Here is a 21,684-nt window from a genome sequence, read left to right on the forward strand (position 1 = left end):
CCCTATAACAATCTAGGTTTTTATAAAATTAATAAAATTTTTTATATAGATAATAGTAATATTAAAGACCGGATTTTCAACCCCAATCTACCCGCTAGAAATAGATATATTGATATACGGTATAAATAGTTAATTTAAAAGGTGGATAGGAAGGTATTTACAATTGAATATTTATTGGGTAATGAAATACTAGCCGATAATTTAATAAAGCCATTGAAATTAGATAAGCACGCCAGATTCGTTAAATTGATCGGTATAGTTCAAAAGAAGGTTCCCTGGGCTTAATCAACACTATAAAAGATATTACAATATAAATAGTATATAGAGGCTTAGACTCTCTTTGGTAGTCTTCTAGTCTATGGGGGTGTGTTGGTGGGTCCTTAGTATTTACTGGGCACAGCGGCATTCACTGGGTATAACCCAGTCCCCACTCTGTGCCTTGCCTAGACCGCACCATATCTAGCCTTCCAAACTCTGCCAGTCTCCCTCTCTCTCTATAGTACACACTCAATCAATTGTATTCAACCGCTTGATCTCGTTAGTGATCTCACAACTTGTCAAGCAACGCCGACACCAAGAAGCAACGACACTACCAAACTGAACAACACCAGCAAGCAAAACCACAAGAACAAGACAAATTATGTCAACAATTGCTCAGTCGTGTTTACTAACAGCTACCCAGCGTCATCCACCATTGCATTGAGTTTACCCAGGGCAATTTCCAACACAGTCCATCCCACCACATGTATGCATCCCCACTCCCCCTACAACTCCCCATCGAAAACCCCCATCAACACCCCTCCCGCATTTAATAAAACCGCCTAGGTAGGTAGGTAGGTACCTAACAACTAGCACAATCATCACACCTCTTGAACCCATACCCCAAATCCTTGCACGCCTGCACAAACCGGTTGTGCTGTGTGCCGGGGTTGACGCAGCAACCCGTGAAGCCGCAGCCTAGGACGCCGTACCTGGCTCCGATGCGATCGCAGGCCGTCTTGGAGTGGTCGGTACCGCCTTTGCAGGCGCACTTCTCGGCCGTAACGGTGACGGTGCCGACGGCGAGGAGGCTGAGGAGGAAGGAGAGGGTGGTTGTGAGACGCATCTTGATCTGGTGGGTAGGAATGTCACTGTTAGCTTGGGTAGGTTAGATATGAAGAGAGGTAGGTAGATTGAGATGGTTAGGGGTGAGATAGGGATATGGACTGATAGGAACAGGAACTGGATGGTTTGTCAACGAGGCGTAAAGGTAGGCAGATACCTACCTTTGGTGGTCAAGTTGGTGAAAATGGCCTGGATGAGAAGAAAGTGGGACGCTCTGATGAGGGTTGAAGCTTGTCTGAGAATCAGAGGGAAACGGATGGGGATGATCAAGTACTTGATGAATAGAGAGGAGCTATTTAAGGACTTCGCCAACTCCGGAATCTCTCAAGAGGTACTAGACGTTCAGGTCTGTGAATCTCTCCGTCCAGCTAGAGGCCGAATATTTCATATGACCCCTGCTGCGCTGCTGGATACCACTGTTTGCGTTACACGATGCTGGCGGGAGAGGTAAGCAATATCGCTACATTCCTCCGTCTTGGCTTTGCCAGTCTATTTCGTGATGGATCTCGAGATCATTATTGGATGTATGAAGTTGTCTACCGGGCACGAACTTGATAGGTGAGTTGGATAATTTGATGTTATTAGCTCAAGATGTCTGCGACGTCTCTTCCCGTGTTAATCTTGATTCATGGAAGCAAGGAGTTTTCGATGCTCAATGGGAGCTGCAACTGTCCATTTGTGTTCTCATTTTGAGCCTTTTCTTCCCGTATATTGTCATGATACCCTTCCCGGAAGCACTCCTGACCTTTTGCCACATGCGATAGTTCGTTGAAGAATATTAGCTCGAGGAATTTCCCGCAAGAAATGTTTGGCGTCCGTCATACTTCGTCGGCCTTCTTGGCTTGCCTGTGTCGATGGGGGTTGTGGAGAGAAACACATAATAAAATGAGGACATGCAGACTTGTAAACATCCATGTGGCAGGTGTCATACAAAAGCGTTACACGAGGTAGTTGGAGTGTGCACTACTCAGGTTGAAACTGTTACATAAGGTATTGAGTACTAAATGAATGTTGTTGGAAGTGGCAACTCAAATGTTGTCATGCGGACCTTCTGTGTGCCAGACTTCTATTCGAAGATCTGTGGTATCACTTGCCCTCTCCAAGTTACACAGACCATACTTTCCACAACCTGCGGATAGCACGACGCCGATCCAAACTCGTCTGGTTCCAGAGAATACCAGCGTGTGACTGCATAGAATACCGTCAGAACAGAACAGAACTATGCCAGCCATTAGATGGGCACACGCTAACTCTCCGAGCAAGAATAAGCTCAATCAGTGTAAGAACTTTAACCGGGAAGGCGGGTGAATGCTACGATGGGCCGAAGGGGTGCATGGTCACATCTCCTGTCCCGTCCATGATCGGGAGAGCCAATGGAAAGCCAGTGGAGGGAAAACGAGATCTGGATGGTTGCGTGCATGGCCTTAATTCAATTTCCCGCTTTGCATGTTTCCCTCATTCGTGGATGTGTATCTGGGTCTAGACATCGGTGTCGGCGAAGTATCGGAGCTGAAATCCCTCGACTGTTTTGCTGCGTCCTTCTGTGTCATCGCACTTGGTTCGCTCGACGCAACCAACGTTGAGCTTCGACGCAGGATTCGAGCGTGGGTAGAAGATCTCCGTCATCTGTGACGGTTGTGTCTTGAGGAACGACCGAGTGTATCGTTGCGATTGCTACACCCAAGTCCAGTCAGCTTCGGAGTCAAAACATTCATTCCCCAAGACGGATGCTCACCTATATGATTGCCGAGACTTCTCCATCAACTACGGCCAGTGTCTGTCCAAGACAAGGATTGAATCATCTCTTCGAGTGGGCGCTAGAACGTCACTCCCTTTGCCGTCCAGACTCCGTCGCCGCGCTGCTGGTCAGAGGCACATGTGCCGTCAGCAGTTCCTGAAAGACTACCTCTGAATTTGTTTCGATACCAGACAGTGCCTCCGAGGTCAACCCTTTGTCGCTAATTTCTGGAGTTTGATCAGTAGTGGAAGCCAGAGATAAAGATGGAGCTCGACTCTTCCTGGGAGGCGATTGAACCCGAACCTCTTCTGCGCCTGATCCAGCACATCGTCCGACGCTCAGGTTTGTTGATAGTGGGGTTGGGGGTCTTGAGTTGAGATCTCGAACACCCATGATATGCAGAATTTGATGAAGTTTTGAACGGCAATGTTGACTCGGTGTTTAGGTGGGCTCTGCTAGGGTTTGGCGGACTGGATTGTAGGATTGGCGACGATGTTTCTGCGGCATTTTGTTTGGGCGGTCTGGTGCCGTAAAGGGTGATGCCGGAGGGTTGGACCTTCTCAGGTCCGCAACGTGAACTCATGATGACGCAAATGTGCTATTTCCCCCGCCGGGTTCAAAGACCACATTGTCAGAGCTCTAGCGTCATAAGCACAGTCGCATGAGGTGAGTGTTGGATGCTATGATGTGTTCTCGACCCGTCTAGGTAATTGTATATGTGTTGAATAAAGGAACATTCAGCGCACTCCCATTTACCAACAACTGCACCCGTTAATCATCTTCAGGAACCACCTTCCACATACCTCACCAGACATCAAATTATCACATACAGAGTCTCGTCCCTGCCTCCAAGTTACAATGGCCGACAAACAAATCGTACCGATTGACCATTCGGGATGTCTCTCCCTCTACGACGTCAGCATCCCCACCTTCCTCCGGGGTCAACACACGCTCAAGCACCTCCTTGTCACCGCCACCAAGCATGCCCAAGTCAACGACATTTCACTGAATGAGATACCACACTGGACGTTGCATCCAGACATGAAGCCCTTGACCTTTCAGGTCCAATGTGCCAGTAACACGCCCAAGAAGTTTGTCGACATCATTACTGGTCAGACCGGCGTCGCCTTTGCCGATGACGAGACCACCATCGAGCAGCTCATTGAGCGGTGCCAGCACACGATTGACTTTTTGAACAAGGTGGACAAGAAGACGGTGGATGAGGCGCACTTGCGTTTCAACACGATCAACCTGCAGTTGCTGGCTCAGGTGTATAATATGACGCCGCAGCATTATGTCACCAAGTTCGCGGTGCCCAATTTCTTCTTCCATTTGCAGACCGCTTATGCGATTTTCCGGATGAAGGGCGTGTCGATTGGAAAGGTGGATTACTTGGAGCGTTTCTTGCAGCGTGATGGTTGATATGGTTCCATATCGAGGTGTGGTTGCACTCAGGGGAATAGACGATGGGTACCGATGTGATGGGCATTAGTGGCGAGGGCTCAATGTGCTTGCAGTTTGTGTCACAACTTTGTGTGTAAGAGTAATTTGGTGTTTAGAGTGTTCATTGAGATTGCATGACTTCAATATAAATTAGGTTGTTTGTACACGATGAATCGGCATAGACACAGGTTTAAAGAACTCGTATCTTGTGAACGATCAACCCTTTTCTTGGATAGTCCAGGCAACGACAATGAGACTCCTCTTCTCTTCTCCCTTTTATTCCCGAAACTCCGTGAATATCCCTTGCCCCCGAGATTTTCGATTCCGCTACCGTGAAGGCTCGCCCGTCTAACATCTTGGGCCTGCAGACTACGACATTTTGTTAAGTAGGTAAGCTTCGTTCACCTCATCCTGTCTCACAGTGTCTTCGTAAAATCACAGTATGATGGCTGACCATTTGCTTATATAGTGGAACTTTGGGAATCGTGCAACGAATTCGACAATCCACCAAATGATCCCTAGCTCCTCGTCCCCATTCAAGTCTCAAGGATCTTCCCAAGTCAACTCGCGAGCATAGTGGAAGAGACCATGATTGGGACCTCGCCTGTGTGGACGATTGTCCTCCGATTTCGTAGACCGCCATGATGCAAATGGAGGTGGTGGCTTTGCGGTTAACACTAGTAATGGTTAGGTACTAATCATGATTCTTCAGTGCTTGCAACTGCGAAGAGCGAAAGACCAAGTGTAGGTCAGGGATGTATGGCTCACGGTTGACCGTGTTGGAGATTGGGAATATACGGAGCGCTTTGACATGATCTCATTTGATAGTCGGAGGTCAGATCCGGAATGTGAACAAGCAGGACTGAAGATTGGGCGGGTGGTCATAGCGGAACATTGAACCAGAACGGAGCACTGAGCGCGTTGATATGCTGATCTGTTCGAGTCAGGATATTGTGAGAGGATTAAATATTACTAGATTACCTTTGGTCCGACCGATGTAGCTACCTAGAGGTACCTACGCCAACTCGCACTCAATGACATTCTCAACAGCAGAAAGTCCACTCGACCAGAATTTGACGATCTTGAGACCCAACCCGCTGCCCTCGATGAGTTGATGCCACTGGTCTTCTGTCCGCTCGCAAGCCGACAGCTGCGTCATCATCAGCATGTCGCCCGCGGTTGCTTCCCAATAGGCACCGGTTCGCGGGATCACGCATTCGAATATGAGCAACTTGCTGTATCCGGGCTTCATCGCCTCCGCCAGACGAGCGAGGATCTTCTGGCAGACATCATCGGGCCAGTCGTGCAGGATGGAGTGCATGAAATAGGCCCTGGCTCCCTTGATGGGCTGCTCGGTCAGGAAGTCGTGGGGCATGCGCTGGATCGAGGGATCGATGTCTTTGACATCTTGGATGACAGTCGGACGATCTTGTAGGATTAGTTTCTACACATGGCCAGTCAGTCAAATCATGCCCATTTTCTTGTCATGTCGGGAGTGACAAATATATGGGGCTGCTCACGCCGGGATGGTTGGGGTAGTTTCTCTTAAATTCGTCAATGTCATGGCCGAGGCCGCCAGCAACGTCGACAACCAGCGGCGCATCGGACGAAGCATCGGTACCGGGGAACAATTCCTTCTCTACAGGATAGATCTTGGGATGATGCCACGGCAAGCGGCCCTGCCTGTAACCGCCCACTATGAGTGTGAAACGCGAGGTTAGCAATGTTGCCTCCCATGTACTATTGCAGGATATATCCTTCGGGGGCGCATGACTTACTATGGTGGTTCATCTGAGGACCCATGCCGATGGACCCGAGATACACCATGCAGTTTGGCACATCGCTGTTGTAAGACGCATGGAACGCCGTGTGGGCGGCATCGACGGGATTTTGCCAGTTGGTCTCGCGAAGGAACTTGTAAAAGTCGATAGGGCTGCGGCCGATGCCACCGAGTCTGTAGAATGTGAAAAAAAATATGGTTAACAACATAGACTTCGGGAAAGCTAGTAGGGGGATCACTCACAGGCAGACATAACTATCGCCGATGACATCGAGGCTCATTGACTTGGTGAAGTTTGTAAGCTTGTACTCATCTTGAGCCACCTCCACAAGATGGCCCATGGCGCACACATGGCGCAACAGGCGGCCTGTTGTTTGACCTATTAGCTTGAGGTCTTGGGTGTTTATGAACTCGAGTCGCTAACCGAGAAGTTCGGGATCCATGCCCAAAGACCTGGCAAGGTGGTCAACCTTGTGAACGGCATCAACGCCATTCTTGACCATGAGCTTCCAAAGACCGACATCAACACCGGTGGTTAAAGCGGCATCAAGTCCGGGCTGTATTCGAACCTCGTATTAGTAAGCTGGCAGCGATGGCTTGGGAAAAGCAGTCAGCCACTTACATCAGCCCATGTATGTTGCAACATTTGCTCGCGGGGTGTCATGAGAGACTGGAGAAGACTCCGTGCCTTGATAACCATCTTGTGGCGCGTCTCCTCATCGTCTTCTGTCCAGTTTCCATTGAGGGAGGTAAGATCCTCGATCAAGCCCGGCACAGCATCGGCATCACTTGGCCGAGTGGCGAGCGAGAGATCAACTGTAGTGGACATGTTGGCTGTATGTGTTATGTGCTACTGAAACTTGGATAATGGGGAAAAGGTCGTCGAGCTCGATGGGGGGAGATGTATGCCGCTACTTATATGGGCAATATGTAGACGAGGACGCCGACAGGCCTACCCCTAAGCGTCACTCGCGTCGAATCTATCTCGACATAGATGTGATCAGCCGTACGACGTGGGGCTTGAGTGAGGCTCCTCTCGCTGCCCCTACTTCCTCGGGGAGAGATCAAACCCCGATCAGGCGCAGCACGCCTAAGCACTCGGTGGTGACGGAGAAGCATTTCATGGAGCAAACAGAGTAACCGTTTTGGCAAGTTGAAAGCGGTGGTCGCGATGGTTAGTTTGGTGGTGGAACGGGTTTAGTAGCTCCGGGATATGGGTCGGAGAGTAGGTACACCCAGCCAATATCGATTAGTATGAGTTAATGCGGGGCCGATATGGGGGTAATACGTACCATGATGATGCCACTCACTGTTCGCTTCTAGAGGTGGAGGTAGAGGTAGGTACAGTAGGTAGGTAGGTCCCTCGAGGCTCGAGCTGTTCTTGACTCCCTTGGGTAAGGGAATGGTGGCATAAGGAAGTATGAATTACTACCTAAGGATTCTCTCCAGCCATCTCCGCTGTCGCCCACATTCCCTCCGCAGTGTGCATGTTGCTTTCCCGGGAATAACCCACTGAGTCACAGGCCTTCCACCGGCCGCGGTCATGAAGATCGCATTCATAGGTAGGTAGTAGAGGTAATCATGAAAAGAGGAAGTGACGACCGAGTGTTGAAGAAAGAACTGAGTGCAGTGAAGACGGAAAGAACGGATGCACGGAAGTTGCACTGTGCCAGATGTCGGATTGGACCCACCGGATGAGGCTGTTAGCCGGACCGCCACCATTGGCGCCTTGACAGCGGTTCGGCACTAACCGAGTCCCGCCTAGCAAGCCTCTTAGGCACTGCCGGCTCGCTGTTCCGGGCTAAAGCGGCGTCAAAACATCACTGTGCAGCATGCAGTATGCACCGAGGTATCATGAACATCTGGATGGAGTGGGTTCACTGCCCTGCAAGGGAAGGTGCTGCTGTGGTGCCGAGACGACGGGAGTGGAAGGCGGGGATGGCGATTCCCACCAGCATGGACACTCGTACCTACCTAGTTATCTCTCCGATGGGTGTAACCTACTACGGTACCTTACGTACGTACCTTGTTTTGACCAGACAACTTCCCAGCCATCATCAATCACTAAATCCCCGGCAACCACCAATTTCAGGACAGATATCGCCAGCCTTCTTCCTCATGATGATTCCCAATTTCAAGACACATCAATCTGGAAAATCTTGACCTCGGGACGTCCTCTTCAACAGCGTCTCTCCAACCAGCCCAGACATTGTACAAGTATGTCAAGGAACTTTGCTGCTTTCGCTGAAGAAAAGGGGGTTCCGACATGGCCACCCAAGGGCTGTGCTTACTCCTGCAAGGAACCATGTCATTGTATGACAGGTCACTAGACCTTCTCCTCGAATCCATCAACCTTTCATCTTCGTAAGCCAGTCAAGAACGATGAGAGTACCGTAACCGAGGGTGGGGTATGCCTGCACATCATTTGCATTTAGAATCAAGAGAGTTCAAGTCCCGACGGTTTGGGTCAAGGTGGTAGCAAGCCCCATCCCTTGATTGCTGCCTGCAAGTGACCCAGTACGAGTTTTGCAAGAGAGAACACTGACACTTGTTGTTGGTAGATGTTCGAAAAGAAGAAAATCCCAGCTCCTTCGTTGGCTTGGGTGCTGCTTCGAGATTCAGGGTTCGTGGTTTCACGGGGCTCACATGTCAAGATCCCCGGACATTAGCGGGCGATTTCTGTCTTTCCTGGTCTGGAGGCTTACTACAAGTTTCGTTGCTACTACCCACGTTGATGACCCTGAACGCTGGAGACGAGTAAATACACGTGAGTGTTGTGTAGCATGCCATTTTCCTTGATCTTTGATATCTATCTGTACCTCTGCTCTTCGCTATGTACAGCGGTTTTGGGTTTTCTCAAGTGCACTTTTTCCCTTGAAAACACTAGGCAGTATTGCTCCGCCTACCCAGACAAAATGGACGATAAAGGGCCAATGATGCTTACCGTATGCTGGGTATTCACAGCACTCGCCCTTCTCTTCGTCAGCGCTCGTCTCTACGTCCGAGCCGTGGTGCACGACAAGCTCGGCTTCGATGACTACGTTATTCTCTTCTCGTGTGTAAGTACACACCCCTCGAGCCGCCGATTATACCCTGAATACTCCCAGATCCGTGATGAAGATTTCTCCAGCTGACATGACTTAACAATGTCCTCACAGTTCTGTGCAGTTCTCTCCAACATCTTCGTAACGATATCCGTCTCCTGGGGCAACGGCCGACACTTTGCCGATCTCGACCTCGAGCAAAAGGAAAACACCATCAAGTTCATGATGGCCGCCTACGTCCCCGGAATTGAAACACTCGGCTTCCCCAAGCTCGCCGTCATCGCCCTCCTGGTCCGACTGCTCATGCCCAGCCGGCTGCATACTATAGTCTTGTGGTCCATGGGTACCATCTGCTGTCTGTCACTCACGGCCATGGTTATGACCTTGCTCTTGCAGTGCACGCCGACCCAGGCGCTGTGGACTCTTACCATGCCTCATAACTGTCTCGCCCCGGACGTGTTGGAGGGGTTGGCTTATTGGGCTAGCAGTAAGTTGAATTTCGTCGGCTCAAAGACCAACAAAAGAACCAGACGCGACTGACCACATCACCCGCCTACCTCCACAGCATGCTCGGCGTTTTTAGACTTTTACCTGGCCATATACCCAGCTACTGTCTTGTGGAAGTTACAAATGCACACCAAAAAGAAGCTAGCTCTGTGCTGTGCTCTCGGTATGGGTCTCATGTAAGTGCCTCTCGTGGTGTTGACGTTTGCCATCTGTTTGCCCCATGCCACGTTCGCATGGACTGACATGACAACGTGTTACTAGATCGGGTGCTGTCGGTATCATCAAGGCAACCGGCGTATCGACTCTGTCCAACCAAGATGTCAGCTGTAAGTTTTCCCTCGGTGTCAGGCGCCATCCCAATTGGATAAAAGGCTGTCCCTTTTTCCAAGAGGAAAACTAACAAGGGGGATCACCTTTAGACGAACTCTGCGATCCCTTATACTGGACCTCGTAAGTACTACCTCTACAGTACCAATCTACCTAACCAATCACCCTCTGAGATCCTAACCCCGTTAATCACATCCAAGCGTCACCGCTAAAGAATCTCAACTGATCCTCGACCCACAGAATCGAAGGCAACCTAATCATAATAGCAGCCTGCATCCCCCTCCTCCAACCCCTGGTCGAAAAAGCCAAAGGCCGCAGCATCTGGCGATCCCGGGGCTACAAGACCGACTCCAACAATGACGACAACGAGCACTATGCCGAAGGCACAGGAAATCCTGGTTTGAGCAAAAACAGCAAGCAGACCGGACCGGACGCCTTCGAGATGGGAAGTACCTCGAGAAAGAAAAAGAAGGTGGATCAGTACGGGTTTACGATGCATGCCAAGGAGGAGAGTGAGGAGAATCTGAACAAGAAGGACAGTAACAATGGCGAAGATGATTCGGGGCTGGGAAATCATAGGGATAAAGTGGAGGGCGAGCAGGGCGAACATGACGGTGGGATTTTGCAGACTAGATCTGTAACTGTTGCTTATGACCAGGTGAGTGAGTCTGGAGGGGAGACGACAGCTGCTACTAGGTGGGCTGCTGTTTAGACGGGGGTATTGAGCAAAAGAGGGAGGGTGGGCTTGGAATTGATTGGTTTTGTGAACGGATGGGTCGCTTCTTTGGTCAAAGGCTTCGTTGATTTCTTTTGTTTTTCTTCCTTTGTCTCTCCTTGTTTTTTCATGCTGGGTTCGGCGCAGTCGGCAGGATCTCCGTCGAGACATCGACCTAGTATACCACATTTATTAAACTCCGGCTTCCTTTTTTTCCCTTTTGTCCCAAGACAGCCGACCGCAAGGTTAATATTAAAATATTGTATTTCCCAAACTGTTCTTTTACACAATAAGTAGGTACACGATCCTCGTTCGATCTCCTGTTTCCTCCAGTTGGTGTTTGTCTCGGTGACAAAACCACAAAGGTAGGTAGAAAAGTCAACCAATAAGATCGCCCTCACCAAACCAAAAAGGCAAGTGGGTCTCGCCACTGGAGCAAGTGTGGGGCGCTACCGAGAAAAGTTTGCGAAAAATTCTCCAACACAGGAAAAAAAAAATAAAGAGAAAAAGATGGATGTTGTCCTCAGATGAGGAACATCGGGAATTGAGCCCGACGTGGGGGTCGAACCCACAACCTTGAGATTAAGAGTCTCACGCTCTACCGATTGAGCTAGCCGGGCAGCTTGACGAAGCTGCCAATTGTTAAAAGTCAGTATCAGGCAAGGTGGTTATGTAGGTAGGGGAGCAGCCAGCACGGTGCTTACGCCGGCATGGTTCCTCCCTCAGAGTCGGCTTTATTGTTACTTGATCAACCCTTCTTCCTTTTACACCATTTGCACCTTGTTCGTTCTTGTATCCCATTTCCTACTTACCCCTCCCACCCTTTATTCCTTCCCTTCTACTCCTCGATTACATCATCAACCCACCCAACCCTCCCCTCCGATGAATACCAAATTGAAATTCGAAGCCATTCACACCCTCCTTTCTCCTTCTCAACAACGACCAAATCCGCACTCCTAACAGCTTCAAACCGCCAGCACCGGCGGAGTATAACTCTTCGGCCCCATATGCGCCTGGTAAAGAGACCAGATTGCGCGGGCTATAGCTCTCGCTGTCTCCCGCTGACCGAGATCTGCGCACTCGACACGTAGAACTGGGCGGCGGCGGCGGCGGCGGCGAGGAAGTTACCTGTAGGAGCGATATCGGGTTATTCCTTTCAGACGATACCTAGTAGTGATAGCTTCGGCATATTCCGTCCTTCTTTTTTGTAGAAGTGAATTTTTTTTTTTTTTCCGTTTCTCGTTTCTCCTTTCGTTATCCATCATTAGCATTGTGGTTAAGATGGCGTCCGACTTTGAAGTTGTCGTTCGGACCTGAAGTTGCCGTCCCGAGATAGCTCCACAAATTCATGTGGGAAATCGCAAATATTCTCTGGGTAGTTCCCGAAATCTCTACCCTCATTCCCTCATATGAGGTTTTGAAAGAACTTCTTGGTACCTACCACTACCAATAGCAAATTCACCCGGGGTGTTGTTACTCTAGTGTACTCGGCAGCCCTACACCCCCACCTATCAAGACCATCAAATCGCTACCTAGCGATCTTTAGGCAAAACCAAGTTTCAAGTCCGCGCCGTTGTCATTGCGACAAAAGAGAACAGCCAAGCTCCACCATAAAAAAGCCTTCGACTCGTAAAGAGAAGGTACAGCCGTAGATGCATATTATGGGTAAATCCATCAAGTCACGCTGCCAACGGTGTGTCAAGTATCGTTACATGAATAGCAGGCAACAACACTGCGCTAGATGCAAGAGGACCAAAAGATTCGGTTTTGAGCTTCGTCTTAGAGATGGGCTGAAAGTGTTTGCTAGACTGCGGTTGATGGAAAGAGTCCGTATTAATGGAGGCCGTACAAGTCATGAGGGAAACATGAAGTTCTTCGGACACGGGGTGCAGGGGCAAGGGATCAGAATCACTTGACGAGTACACATCACTTTACGAGAGTTGGCATAAATGTTATGACAATGCATTGTGCTACTATTGGTCCGGTAGTACTGCTACAGGACAAAGGACAACTAAGCTATGAGAGTATCGGACAGACACAAAGAATGCCATGCAGAAAGAAAAAAATAAGCAAAGCAGGAGAAAAGAGAAAGTAGACGTAGCGCTAAGAGAATGTCCCAAACTAACCACGTTCAAGTATTCTTCACAGAGGCATCTCGCTCTCCTCCATGATCATGTCCATGCTGATAATGTCCTGGAAACTCAGGTTCATGTTTTCATCGACGGCCTTTGAGAGCTGTTGATCCAAGAATAGATCTGCATCGGTAAGACCCTCGGTACCAGTAAAGTCAGGTAGGGGCACTTGCTCCACCTGAGCAGGTTCGTTGACAGTGGGTTCGTTGACAACAGGCTCGCTGGCATTGGTGTTCGCACCAGCAACCTCAAACTCCTGGAGAGCCCTTTCGATATCTGAGTCAGATATATCGGCAAAGTTAGCAAGGCTGTCCTCCAAGCTAACCCGTGGGTGATTGGTATTCATGGATGGGACTACACCAATGTCAGCAGAAAAGCCGATCTCAAGGCCATCCAAGGGCACTTGTTGATCGATCTCCATGGGAATAGGCATAGGGATACTAAAATTTGCCGGCATGGTAAGCTCCAGAGAGGGCCAAGTATATGTAGGCAGGGAAACCTTGTACATACCAATTGTTTCGTCATATGACCATTGGAGGTTGAAAATCTTGGGCACGTAGGGCTCGAGCAGTTGGATGTTGCGAACGTGGTTTCTGAGCTGCTCGTAAGTGGAGGCGACGAAGCTATTGTATTCGAGACAGGCCAGTTCATAGTCCAGACCTTTGTCAGTGGGCCAGTAGGCGGCCCGCATGACTTCAGATTTCTGGCAGAGAGTCAGGAAGCTCTCTAGCTCTTTAGCACGACTGCTAAGTGAGGCTAGGCGTTGGAAGATATGGGGTGACAGATCTTTCTGGTAAGTACTCGACGAGGAGAAGGGATCGTGAGAAGCTGGGTAGAGAGAGGGGAGAGGCTGGGGCATAATGGCCGCCTTAGTCTCGGCCTGCTTGGCATCAGTAGTGGAGGGAAGGGTGCGGGACTTGTCCTGCTTGCGTCTAGGTTTGTACTTGTAGTTAGGAAAGGCCTTGGCGTTCATCTGCTTATCTATAACAGCAAGAGCTTGGTACTTTGATTTGACCGAGGGGGGCTCGAGAGACCAGCTCCGCGAGAGGATGGTTGATATCATATGCATGGGATGAGATACCTCTGGGAGTTCGGTACGGTGGGCGTCCCTCCATGCCTTGGCGCGGGCATGATTGGCGGTGAGGTAAAGGACGAAGTGGTTGCAAGGCCTCTTCGGCTTCCCAAGGCCCAACTCCTTGTGCCTTATCTCGACGGACCTGTGGACGTAGGCTTCCATATCCCGGAACGGGACATGGTCGAGATCCGAATCTTGGCTGAAAGGCTTTGTGAGCAATTCTTCAACGATCTTGGTGTCCCTGCCCATTTTGGATGACTGGCGGTGACTGATGGTGATGGTATGAGTCGCTTTCTGGTGAGTCAGTGTCTGTTGATGTGGTCGTGAGGGCAAGGTTGAGGCTGCTTGTTTGAGCTGATGATGTGGATCGAGACAACAACAACAACATGGTTACACTGGATCTCGCCGTTTATTTAAGTCAAAATGGCTTCGGGTGAACAAGATGCTTCTCCTATAGACAGGCTGTGGACAGGACGACGAAGGAAGCACACATTCGCGGAACAGAGAAATTGAACAAAGACGTGGGCGAGGGAGAGGCTGAAAGAAACCGTAACATTGGCATTGTCCCGCGGAAGAGCATCCGATGGAGCCGGTGAGCACTCGGTTGAGACATGTCAGTTGTGATAACAAGTAACATGGTCAATGTTCGCTTGATTGATGATGGCATGCGACGAACGAAGAAGTGCGGATGAAGTGGAATTAAAGTTGGAACACCTGGGGAATTCCAGGCCGCACCCGGACTGCAGTGACAGATGGGTGGAACCCGACTTTGGCGGGCTCGCTGGGTGGGGTGGGGTATCAATGACTCTGTCCCGTCTGAAGGGGCTTTTATTTATTGGCTGCAGAGCCTTCTTATCAGCTTATCGGTAGCTGAGTCATCCGAGATCCAGAGTCCCCGTCCAGTGTATGGACACTGACTCCTCCCCCACCCGATGAAACTGGGTGTGGTTGTTGCAGGGCCCAGAAAAAAATTGAAACCCTCTCTTTCTCTCTTTCCGTCTTCGTTTTGAGATCCGGCATCCAGAATTCGAAGTCGCACATTCGCATCTTGGTTGTCGATAACCTCCAATCCCAACACCATGGCTGCCGCTACCCTCGGAGAGGTGCCTACCAAGGCCTTCGATACCATCCTGACCTTGGATTTCGGGTGCGTTGGTCCTCCTGCTCTGCGTGCTTGGTGTTGTTACTGCAATATGCAAGGATATATGTGCATGTGTTCATCCAGTGCTAACAAGCCGTTCCGTTCTCTCACAACAGATCGCAGTACACTCATTTGTAGGTCTCTTCTTTTCTCTTAGATTTCACTTTCACTCATGCGAGAGATGAGTTACTAGGGTACTCTAGGGCTCTGTCGTGTCGTGGTTGCTTTTGTTTACTTGTGAACCCTGGACTGCCTTCACCCTCTCAACAACCCCCCCTGCAGCCCCCAAGCGTAGACAACAGGCACACTAACCCAATGACTCCCAAAGGATCACCCGTCGTATGAGAGAGCTCAACATTCTCTCTGAGATGCTGCCATGCACCACCAAGATTGCCGATCTTGACTACAAGCCCAAGGGTGTCATTCTCTCCGGCGGCCCCTACTCCGTCTATGAGGACGGTGCTCCTCACGTCGACCCTGCCGTGTTCGAGCTTGGTATGCATCACCTCTGACCTGAAAGGCTTATAAGTTGCATCTTTACTAACACTCTCATTGCTTAGGTGTCCCCATTCTTGGCATCTGCTGTATGTGATATCTCATGGTGATTCATGTCACCACGGTCTATCCACCTTCACCTCGAATCACCGGGGCATCATTGACACTCTCACAGATGGCATGCAGGAGATCGCCTGGCGCGCCAGCCCCGAGAACGTCATTGCCGGCGTTCACCGCGAGTACGGCCACTCCAACCTGAAGGCCCTCAAGGGCGACGACGCTCACGTCGACCGCCTCTTCGCCGGTCTCGAGGACTCCATGCGCGTGTGGATGTCGCATGGTGACAAGCTCGGCGCCCTGCCCGAGGGCTTCCACACCGTCGCTGTGTCCGACAACTCCGAGTACGCCGCCATTGCGCACAAGACCAAGCCCATCTACGGTCTTCAGTTCCACCCCGAGGTCACCCACTCGCAGAACGGCACCCAGCTGCTCAAGAACTTCGCCGTCGACATCTGCGGCTGCGCCCAGAACTGGACCATGGCGCGCTTCCTTGACCAGGAAATCGCCCGCATTCGCGACCTCGTCGGTCCCGAGGGCCAAGTCCTCGGCGCCGTCTCGGGCGGTGTCGACTCCACCGTCGCCGCCAAGCTGATGAAGGAGGCCATCGGCGACCGCTTCTGGGCCGTGCTTGTCAACAACGGCGTCATGCGCCTGGACGAGTGCGAGCAGGTCGAGCGCGACCTCAAGCAGCACCTGGGCATCAACCTGACCGTCATCGACGCCTCCAAGGACTTCCTCGAGGGCCTCAAGGGTCTCCACGATCCCGAGCAGAAGCGCAAGTTCATCGGCGGCAAGTTCATTGACGTGTTCGAGGCCGAGGCCCAGAAGATCGAGGAGGCCGCCGCCAAGTCCGGCAAGGGCACCAAGATCGGCTTCTTCCTGCAGGGTACCCTGTACCCGGACGTCATCGAGTCGCTCTCCTTCAAGGGCCCCTCGGCCACCATCAAGACCCACCACAACGTCGGCGGTCTGCCCGAGCGCATGACCAACGGCCAGGGTCTCCAGCTCATCGAGCCGCTCCGCTCCCTGTACAAGGACGAAGTCCGCGAGCTCGGCCGCACCCTGGGCATCCACGAGGAACTCGTCATGCGCCACCCCTTCCCCGGTCCCGGCATTGCCGTCCGCATTTTGGGCGAGGTGACGGAGGAGAAGGTGCGCATTGCCCGCCAGGCTGATCACATTTTCATTTCCGAGATCCGCAAGGCCGGCCTGTACGACCAGATTTCGCAGGCGTACGCGGCGGTTGATCCTAGCCGTGCTGTGGGTGTCATGGGCGACAAGCGCGTCTACGGCTACATTATCATTCTGCGCGCGGTGACGACCACGGACTTCATGACGGCTGAGGCCTTCAACTTCCCGTGGGACTTCCTCCAACGCGTCATGAACAGGATTGTCAACGAGGTTAATGGAGTGTGCAGAGTCACTTATGACATTACCAGCAAGCCTCCTGGCACTATTGAGCTTGAGTAAGCGGGTCTTTGGTCTAGCTGAAGGGTTGGAAAAGTAAAACGTCTGCAAGGAAGGAAATGAATGAAGATACCATGAGTAACAGATGGGGAATGAAATAGATTTGACGTGTTCATGCCATGTATGTTGTGTCAATTGCTATATTTGAGTGATGGAGATCATATGTGCTTGTTTATTCCTACTCGAAGCTACCCATAGTACCTCTCAACCGGCGCACTTCTATTCACATAACTCTCGAACCATCATGACGCCAAGCCCATAAACCAAAAGCACAGATACATAGATAAAACCACAAACTCCAAACGCCATTTGACTCCCCATCAACCCTCTCACTATGTAGTGTAGTGTAGTGAAAAAATTTACCTCTATGTACTTGCCGACCTATGTATCAATCCTCTCACCAAAAACTCTCATCAACCATAAAATCCGCATCATCATCCCCCAACTCCTCAATCCTCAAACTCCCATCAATTACATCTTCCCCGTCCCCCTGACCCTGCACCTCCACTTTTATCTCTCCATTATTCCCACTCCCCATCCCGGTCTCCTCCCCATATAAATCCTCATCCACCTCCGCCACATCCGACAACCACGGCTTCCTCGCCACTTTCCCTCCACCACCTCTTCCCTCAGCCTTCTTTCCCACCCTCGAAAGACTTCTCGAGCTTGAGCTTGAGTTTGAACTTACGGGCTTCCTCACAGGTGATGTGCTTTCAGAAGAACTATCCGTAGTAGTAGAGACAAGGGACCCAAACCCGGATTTCGCAAACGCACTTCCACCCCCAAGCGCCAATGCCATTGGGTTGATATTCGCGTTTGCACTAGACACCTTTCCCATGTTTTGGTCCATGATTTCTGACATGGATGGTTTATTGGAAGTTGAACTTGAGCTGGACGACGATCTTGCCCTTCCGCCTATTCGCCTGCCGATTCGTGTAGGGGATCCGGAACCGGAACCGGAACCAGCGCGAGGACGACCAACGCCGGAACCAGAACCAGAACGGGGTCGAGTACTGGAACTAGAGCCAGAGCCAAAGAGAGAGCTACTAGAGCGTGAGGAAGCTGGACTAGGGCCGGAGCTGGAGCCTGGGCTAGGACCTGCTGGGACTGAGGGACCGCCGCGTGGTTGGGGATTAAATGTTGGGTTGAGCGTGTTGCCGGCGGTGTTGGGCTTGAAGCCGACGTTGGGGTTAAAGTTGCTGTGCCTCGTAGCTGTGTTGGGGTCGAATCTCTGCATAGGCTTTGTCGGTTGTTTACCTGGCGCGGTGGGTTTGTTGAGGCTGGCGTTAGAGGCAAGGTTAGAACTGGAGCCTCTGGCTGGTTTGATAGGCCTGAGATCGGGTCTAGGAGCCGTGGAGCTAGAAGCGGCATTTGAAGTAGAAGAAGAGAAAGTCGTACGCTTTAGATCAAGCTTTGTTGTGTTCGTGGAAGGTGTAGGCCCAAAGGGGTCATCACCTGCGGGAGTCGAAGAATTGGGCGGTGTAGCCGGCCGCAACTTGAGAGTGGGAGGTGGAGGTCTTGCCAGTACCAGAGCCATGGGATTGTCATCGATGACAGTTTCATTCTCGAGTTGAGACCGTTTTGTCTCCTCGCGCATGTGGCTCGAATTCCCAGGATCTGCACTAGGGGCTCTGGAGAGGGATGTGCGACGCTGTCGTCCGGTGCCAGATGCAGCAGTTGAACTAGATCCGGCACGAGAGACGGAGCGCCGACGACCACTGGAGCCCGAGGCAGAACCTGCGCGAGACCTTCCTCGTTCTTGCTTCTCCCCGTCCCGTTTCTGCTTTTCGTACTGCTCCCTTCTCTTTCTCTGTGCCTCTTGCAGCTGCTTGTCCATCTTGTTATTTCCCTTGTCGTTGGCTCCCTTTTCCCTGGCCTCGCGCGGCTTCTCCTCCGGCTTCATCTTGTCAACCTTTCTCTCTGCTTGCTTCTCCTCTGTACGGCCAGTTTGAGGTTTCCTTGATTTTATGAACAGGTCTGCATAGTTCTCCTTGTTCGCCACGTCCTTGACCTTCAGCCTCGCTTCCTCCATGTATCTCTCGCGTTCCCGTCGTTTTTCAGTCTCCTGATCAACCAACATGTCCATATCCCCATCTGCGTCCATGTCTATATCCGGGCCCATATCCATCGGAACTGTCCCCTCTGGCGGTGGTCCAGGCGCAAATGAGTCTATCCCCATCATGTCCAGAGTACTCATGTCGGGCTCATCCAGATTCATCTCATTCTCTCCCCTCACCCGCCCCGTCATCTCAACCTCCATGGTTCTACTATCAAACGTAGACCAAAACTGCTCCCTGAAATACCGAGCCTCCCACTCTCTACGGTGCGCCAACAATCTATCCTGCTGCTCCAGCCGGTCTTTAAATCTCCGTTTCACCTCCTTTGTTTCCCGCTCGACCCTCTTTTCCTCCTCCCTCTGCTGATGTTTTTCCTCCAACAACTGCACCAGCTGGGCATTACTCCACTTCTTTTCGTTTCCCAGACCCTGGCACTGACCTGCTTCTGCACAAGCCGACATGGACAACTTGGCCCACTGCGCCAGGTCGGCCAGCAAGACGGGATCGTACCGACTGAGCATCATCTCGAGGGTGTAGATAATCCCCGGGTGCACACCGCTGTGCATAGGGGCGGTGATACCCTTGGTCCATTTGCAATGTCCCTTTTCTAGCTCGTCGAGCAGTTGAGCAGCGCTTTTGCCTGCTTTATTCTCGACTTTCATCTCGTACGAGTAGAACTCCAGGAGCAACCGGAAGTCATAGCGGGTGAGTAAGGTCACCACGGCAGCGACGTCGGCTGTTGGACCGAGAAGACTACGGATGGCGAGTGCAGGGTTCTTGGCTTGTTCGAATCGCTGGTTGCCTAGTTCCAGAGCGTCTAGGATTTGGTAGACTGGTTTCACGATATTCTCGGGTTGGATGAGCCAGGCATAGAAGCTGTCGAGCAGTTGGCGGTCGTGATGGGGGAAGTACGCGTACAGTTTGGTGAGATCGGGCGGTGGTCGAGAGGAGAGGGCAGTAAGGCCGAATGGCCCTCGAGAGATCAGAGCTGTGGACGTTGTTTGGCCTTGGGTGGTCTCTGCTTCGTCCAATTCGCCGCACAATGCTTCAAAGGCCTTGCCCACCGGGGGTATGACGACTGGACAATTGGGTATTGGAAGAGGTCTAGGTGGTCGTAGAACCCTTGGACTCGGCAATCTGTGATTTCTATTTTCTGGTTAAGCAGTGTGATCAGTGGTGGTCGCAGCCGTAGTTGCAATAGATAGGGGTGCATACCGAGGAATGTATTTAACCGGAGTGGTAGCCTTGGGTGCAGGCGTTGGCGTTGGCGATCTAGGCTTCATCGCTTCTGCATTATGCGTCTGATTCGCCGTCTTTTCAACCTTGGGATGCTTTGGACTTGGGAGTTTGGGGTCATCATCATCGTCATCGATAACTATATATTTTCGCTTTGGCCTAGCTGGCGGTAAACCCGGGGGATCATACCCAACCACTCTGTAAATGTGGCTTTCCGTTACCGAATCTTGATGAGGACCTCGAGGAAGCAATAGTGAAGATGGAATCGAGTTCAATGGTGCCCGCCAGTGGTGAGATAAGCCGTCAACCGGTCTGTTGTGTTCTGCCGTTTGGAGCTTGTACATCTTTGTTGCTGCCAGCGTGGGGCGTGGGAGACGAAACTCGTATGATAAATAGTCATTCGGAAGCATGGGTCGATAGTGATTTCCGTGCTATATATAGTTGGTCACAGCAGTGTCAGCTCGCGTTTCTCAAAGGTCACATTGTCTGGGGGAACATGAAGATGTGAGTGGACGTACAGCATAGCAGAGAAATACGTGTCGACTGTTGTAGGCCCCAAAAGTCTTCATGTCGTAGACCTTGTTGATGAACTGAACATCCATATTCGAGTTGTACTTGTAAAGCACGAGAAAGACTTTGTAGAGATCAGCAGTCAAATAGCACGGGTCGTGGTTCACCCAAAGGCCCGGAATGTGCAGTGCCTCCCAGAGGTTGAAGTCTCCCTGTATGTCTGTGCCTTGATATTGTATGCCTTCCGCCTTGGTATTGAATTTGGTTTCCATCATGCTCTTGTAGAAATTGTGGCGAGGATGATGAGGGTTGTTGAGGATGCTCTCGAGATACCAGAGGTGTTCCGCTTTGACAAGTAACCAGAAGCTGGCACTGCCGTAGATCAGCAGCGCGACAGAAGTCCAGTAACAGTGCCCATCTTCCAAGTGTTTGCCATCCCTGTCCTCCGAGTGCCACTGATTTGGATGCATCACAAAGACCACCTTTTCGACCATGGGGAAGCCCTTGTAGAGGACAGCGGGGGGATTTGGTTTGTTTTTAAAATATCGCTTGTGGTTTTTGAAAAATCCCGACCAATCGAAGTCCCCGAGCATAGTCGCCAGGTCTGGATCGGAAATTGGATTTGCAAGATTAGATTTGGAATATCGGTCGGTAAATTTGGTAGTTGCAGCTAGTTTGTATCTACCAAAGTGGTCATCAATGGACCGTCTATATCCGAGTTGCTTTCTGATCGCTGTAAAGTCGCGGGTTGAGCTGAGTCTAACCGGTTCGCCATTCCCTCGCGTACGCTTAGTTGACGTTGTCGGAATATCTTCGCCCCCAGGGACAACAGCCGTCTTCTTGAACGGAAGCG

At 51.1% G+C, this 21,684-nt stretch overlaps 7 protein-coding genes and 1 non-coding gene across 8 annotated transcripts; 3 read left to right on the plus strand and 5 right to left on the minus strand.

The window, feature by feature from the left end:
• Window positions 1-476: 476 nt before the first annotated feature.
• On the minus strand, window positions 477-1,480 carry B0T23DRAFT_387910 (uncharacterized protein). Its single transcript, XM_062837715.1, has one exon. It carries the CDS (start codon window positions 1,103-1,105, stop codon window positions 842-844), a length of 264 nt encoding a protein of 87 aa, XP_062689126.1. The 5' UTR covers window positions 1,106-1,480; the 3' UTR covers window positions 477-841.
• A 2,040-nt stretch (window positions 1,481-3,520) lies between these two features.
• Window positions 3,521-4,421, plus strand: B0T23DRAFT_387914 (uncharacterized protein). The gene has a single exon (XM_062837716.1). The coding sequence runs from the start codon at window positions 3,701-3,703 to the stop codon at window positions 4,262-4,264; it is 564 nt and encodes a 187-aa protein (XP_062689127.1). The 5' UTR covers window positions 3,521-3,700; the 3' UTR covers window positions 4,265-4,421.
• Window positions 4,422-5,293: 872 nt separating this feature from the next.
• Window positions 5,294-7,193, minus strand: B0T23DRAFT_228557 (S-adenosyl-L-methionine-dependent methyltransferase). Its single transcript, XM_062833842.1, has 6 exons — window positions 6,688-7,193; window positions 6,490-6,622; window positions 6,309-6,432; window positions 6,064-6,239; window positions 5,806-5,981; window positions 5,294-5,729 (listed from the first exon to the last, which is right to left on the minus strand). The coding sequence occupies exons 1-6, from the start codon at window positions 6,892-6,894 to the stop codon at window positions 5,301-5,303; spliced, it is 1,245 nt and encodes a 414-aa protein (XP_062689128.1). The 5' UTR covers window positions 6,895-7,193; the 3' UTR covers window positions 5,294-5,300.
• Window positions 7,194-8,980: 1,787 nt separating this feature from the next.
• Window positions 8,981-10,347, plus strand: B0T23DRAFT_325311 (uncharacterized protein; the record flags this gene model as incomplete). The annotated part of the gene is made up of 5 exons (XM_062835500.1): window positions 8,981-9,124; window positions 9,224-9,596; window positions 9,675-9,792; window positions 9,878-9,887; window positions 10,213-10,347. 5 exons carry the CDS (start codon window positions 8,981-8,983, stop codon window positions 10,345-10,347), a joined length of 780 nt encoding a protein of 259 aa, XP_062689129.1.
• Window positions 10,348-11,205: 858 nt separating this feature from the next.
• On the minus strand, window positions 11,206-11,278 carry B0T23DRAFT_t343. The gene has a single exon. It is a non-coding gene; the product is annotated as a tRNA-Lys (tRNA).
• Window positions 11,279-12,343: 1,065 nt separating this feature from the next.
• Window positions 12,344-14,215, minus strand: B0T23DRAFT_228627 (uncharacterized protein). The gene is made up of 2 exons (XM_062833844.1): window positions 12,785-14,215; window positions 12,344-12,466 (listed from the first exon to the last, which is right to left on the minus strand). Exon 1 carries the CDS (start codon window positions 14,112-14,114, stop codon window positions 12,801-12,803), a length of 1,314 nt encoding a protein of 437 aa, XP_062689130.1. The 5' UTR covers window positions 14,115-14,215; the 3' UTR covers window positions 12,344-12,466; window positions 12,785-12,800.
• Window positions 14,216-14,670: 455 nt separating this feature from the next.
• B0T23DRAFT_387926 (GMP synthase) lies at window positions 14,671-17,335 on the plus strand. Its single transcript, XM_062837717.1, has 5 exons — window positions 14,671-15,012; window positions 15,123-15,140; window positions 15,335-15,501; window positions 15,567-15,590; window positions 15,677-17,335. The coding sequence occupies exons 1-5, from the start codon at window positions 14,945-14,947 to the stop codon at window positions 17,029-17,031; spliced, it is 1,632 nt and encodes a 543-aa protein (XP_062689131.1). The 5' UTR covers window positions 14,671-14,944; the 3' UTR covers window positions 17,032-17,335.
• A 90-nt stretch (window positions 17,336-17,425) lies between these two features.
• On the minus strand, window positions 17,426-21,325 carry B0T23DRAFT_324213 (uncharacterized protein; the record flags this gene model as incomplete). Its single annotated transcript, XM_062835405.1, has 3 exons — window positions 17,426-20,231; window positions 20,301-20,752; window positions 20,840-21,325. The coding sequence occupies 3 exons, from the start codon at window positions 21,323-21,325 to the stop codon at window positions 17,426-17,428; spliced, it is 3,744 nt and encodes a 1,247-aa protein (XP_062689132.1).
• Between the last annotated feature and the right edge of the window lie 359 nt (window positions 21,326-21,684).

Source organism: Neurospora hispaniola (genome assembly GCF_033458365.1).
Source record: "Neurospora hispaniola strain FGSC 10403 chromosome Unknown B0T23scaffold_8, whole genome shotgun sequence".
NCBI lineage: Eukaryota > Fungi > Ascomycota > Sordariomycetes > Sordariales > Sordariaceae > Neurospora > Neurospora hispaniola.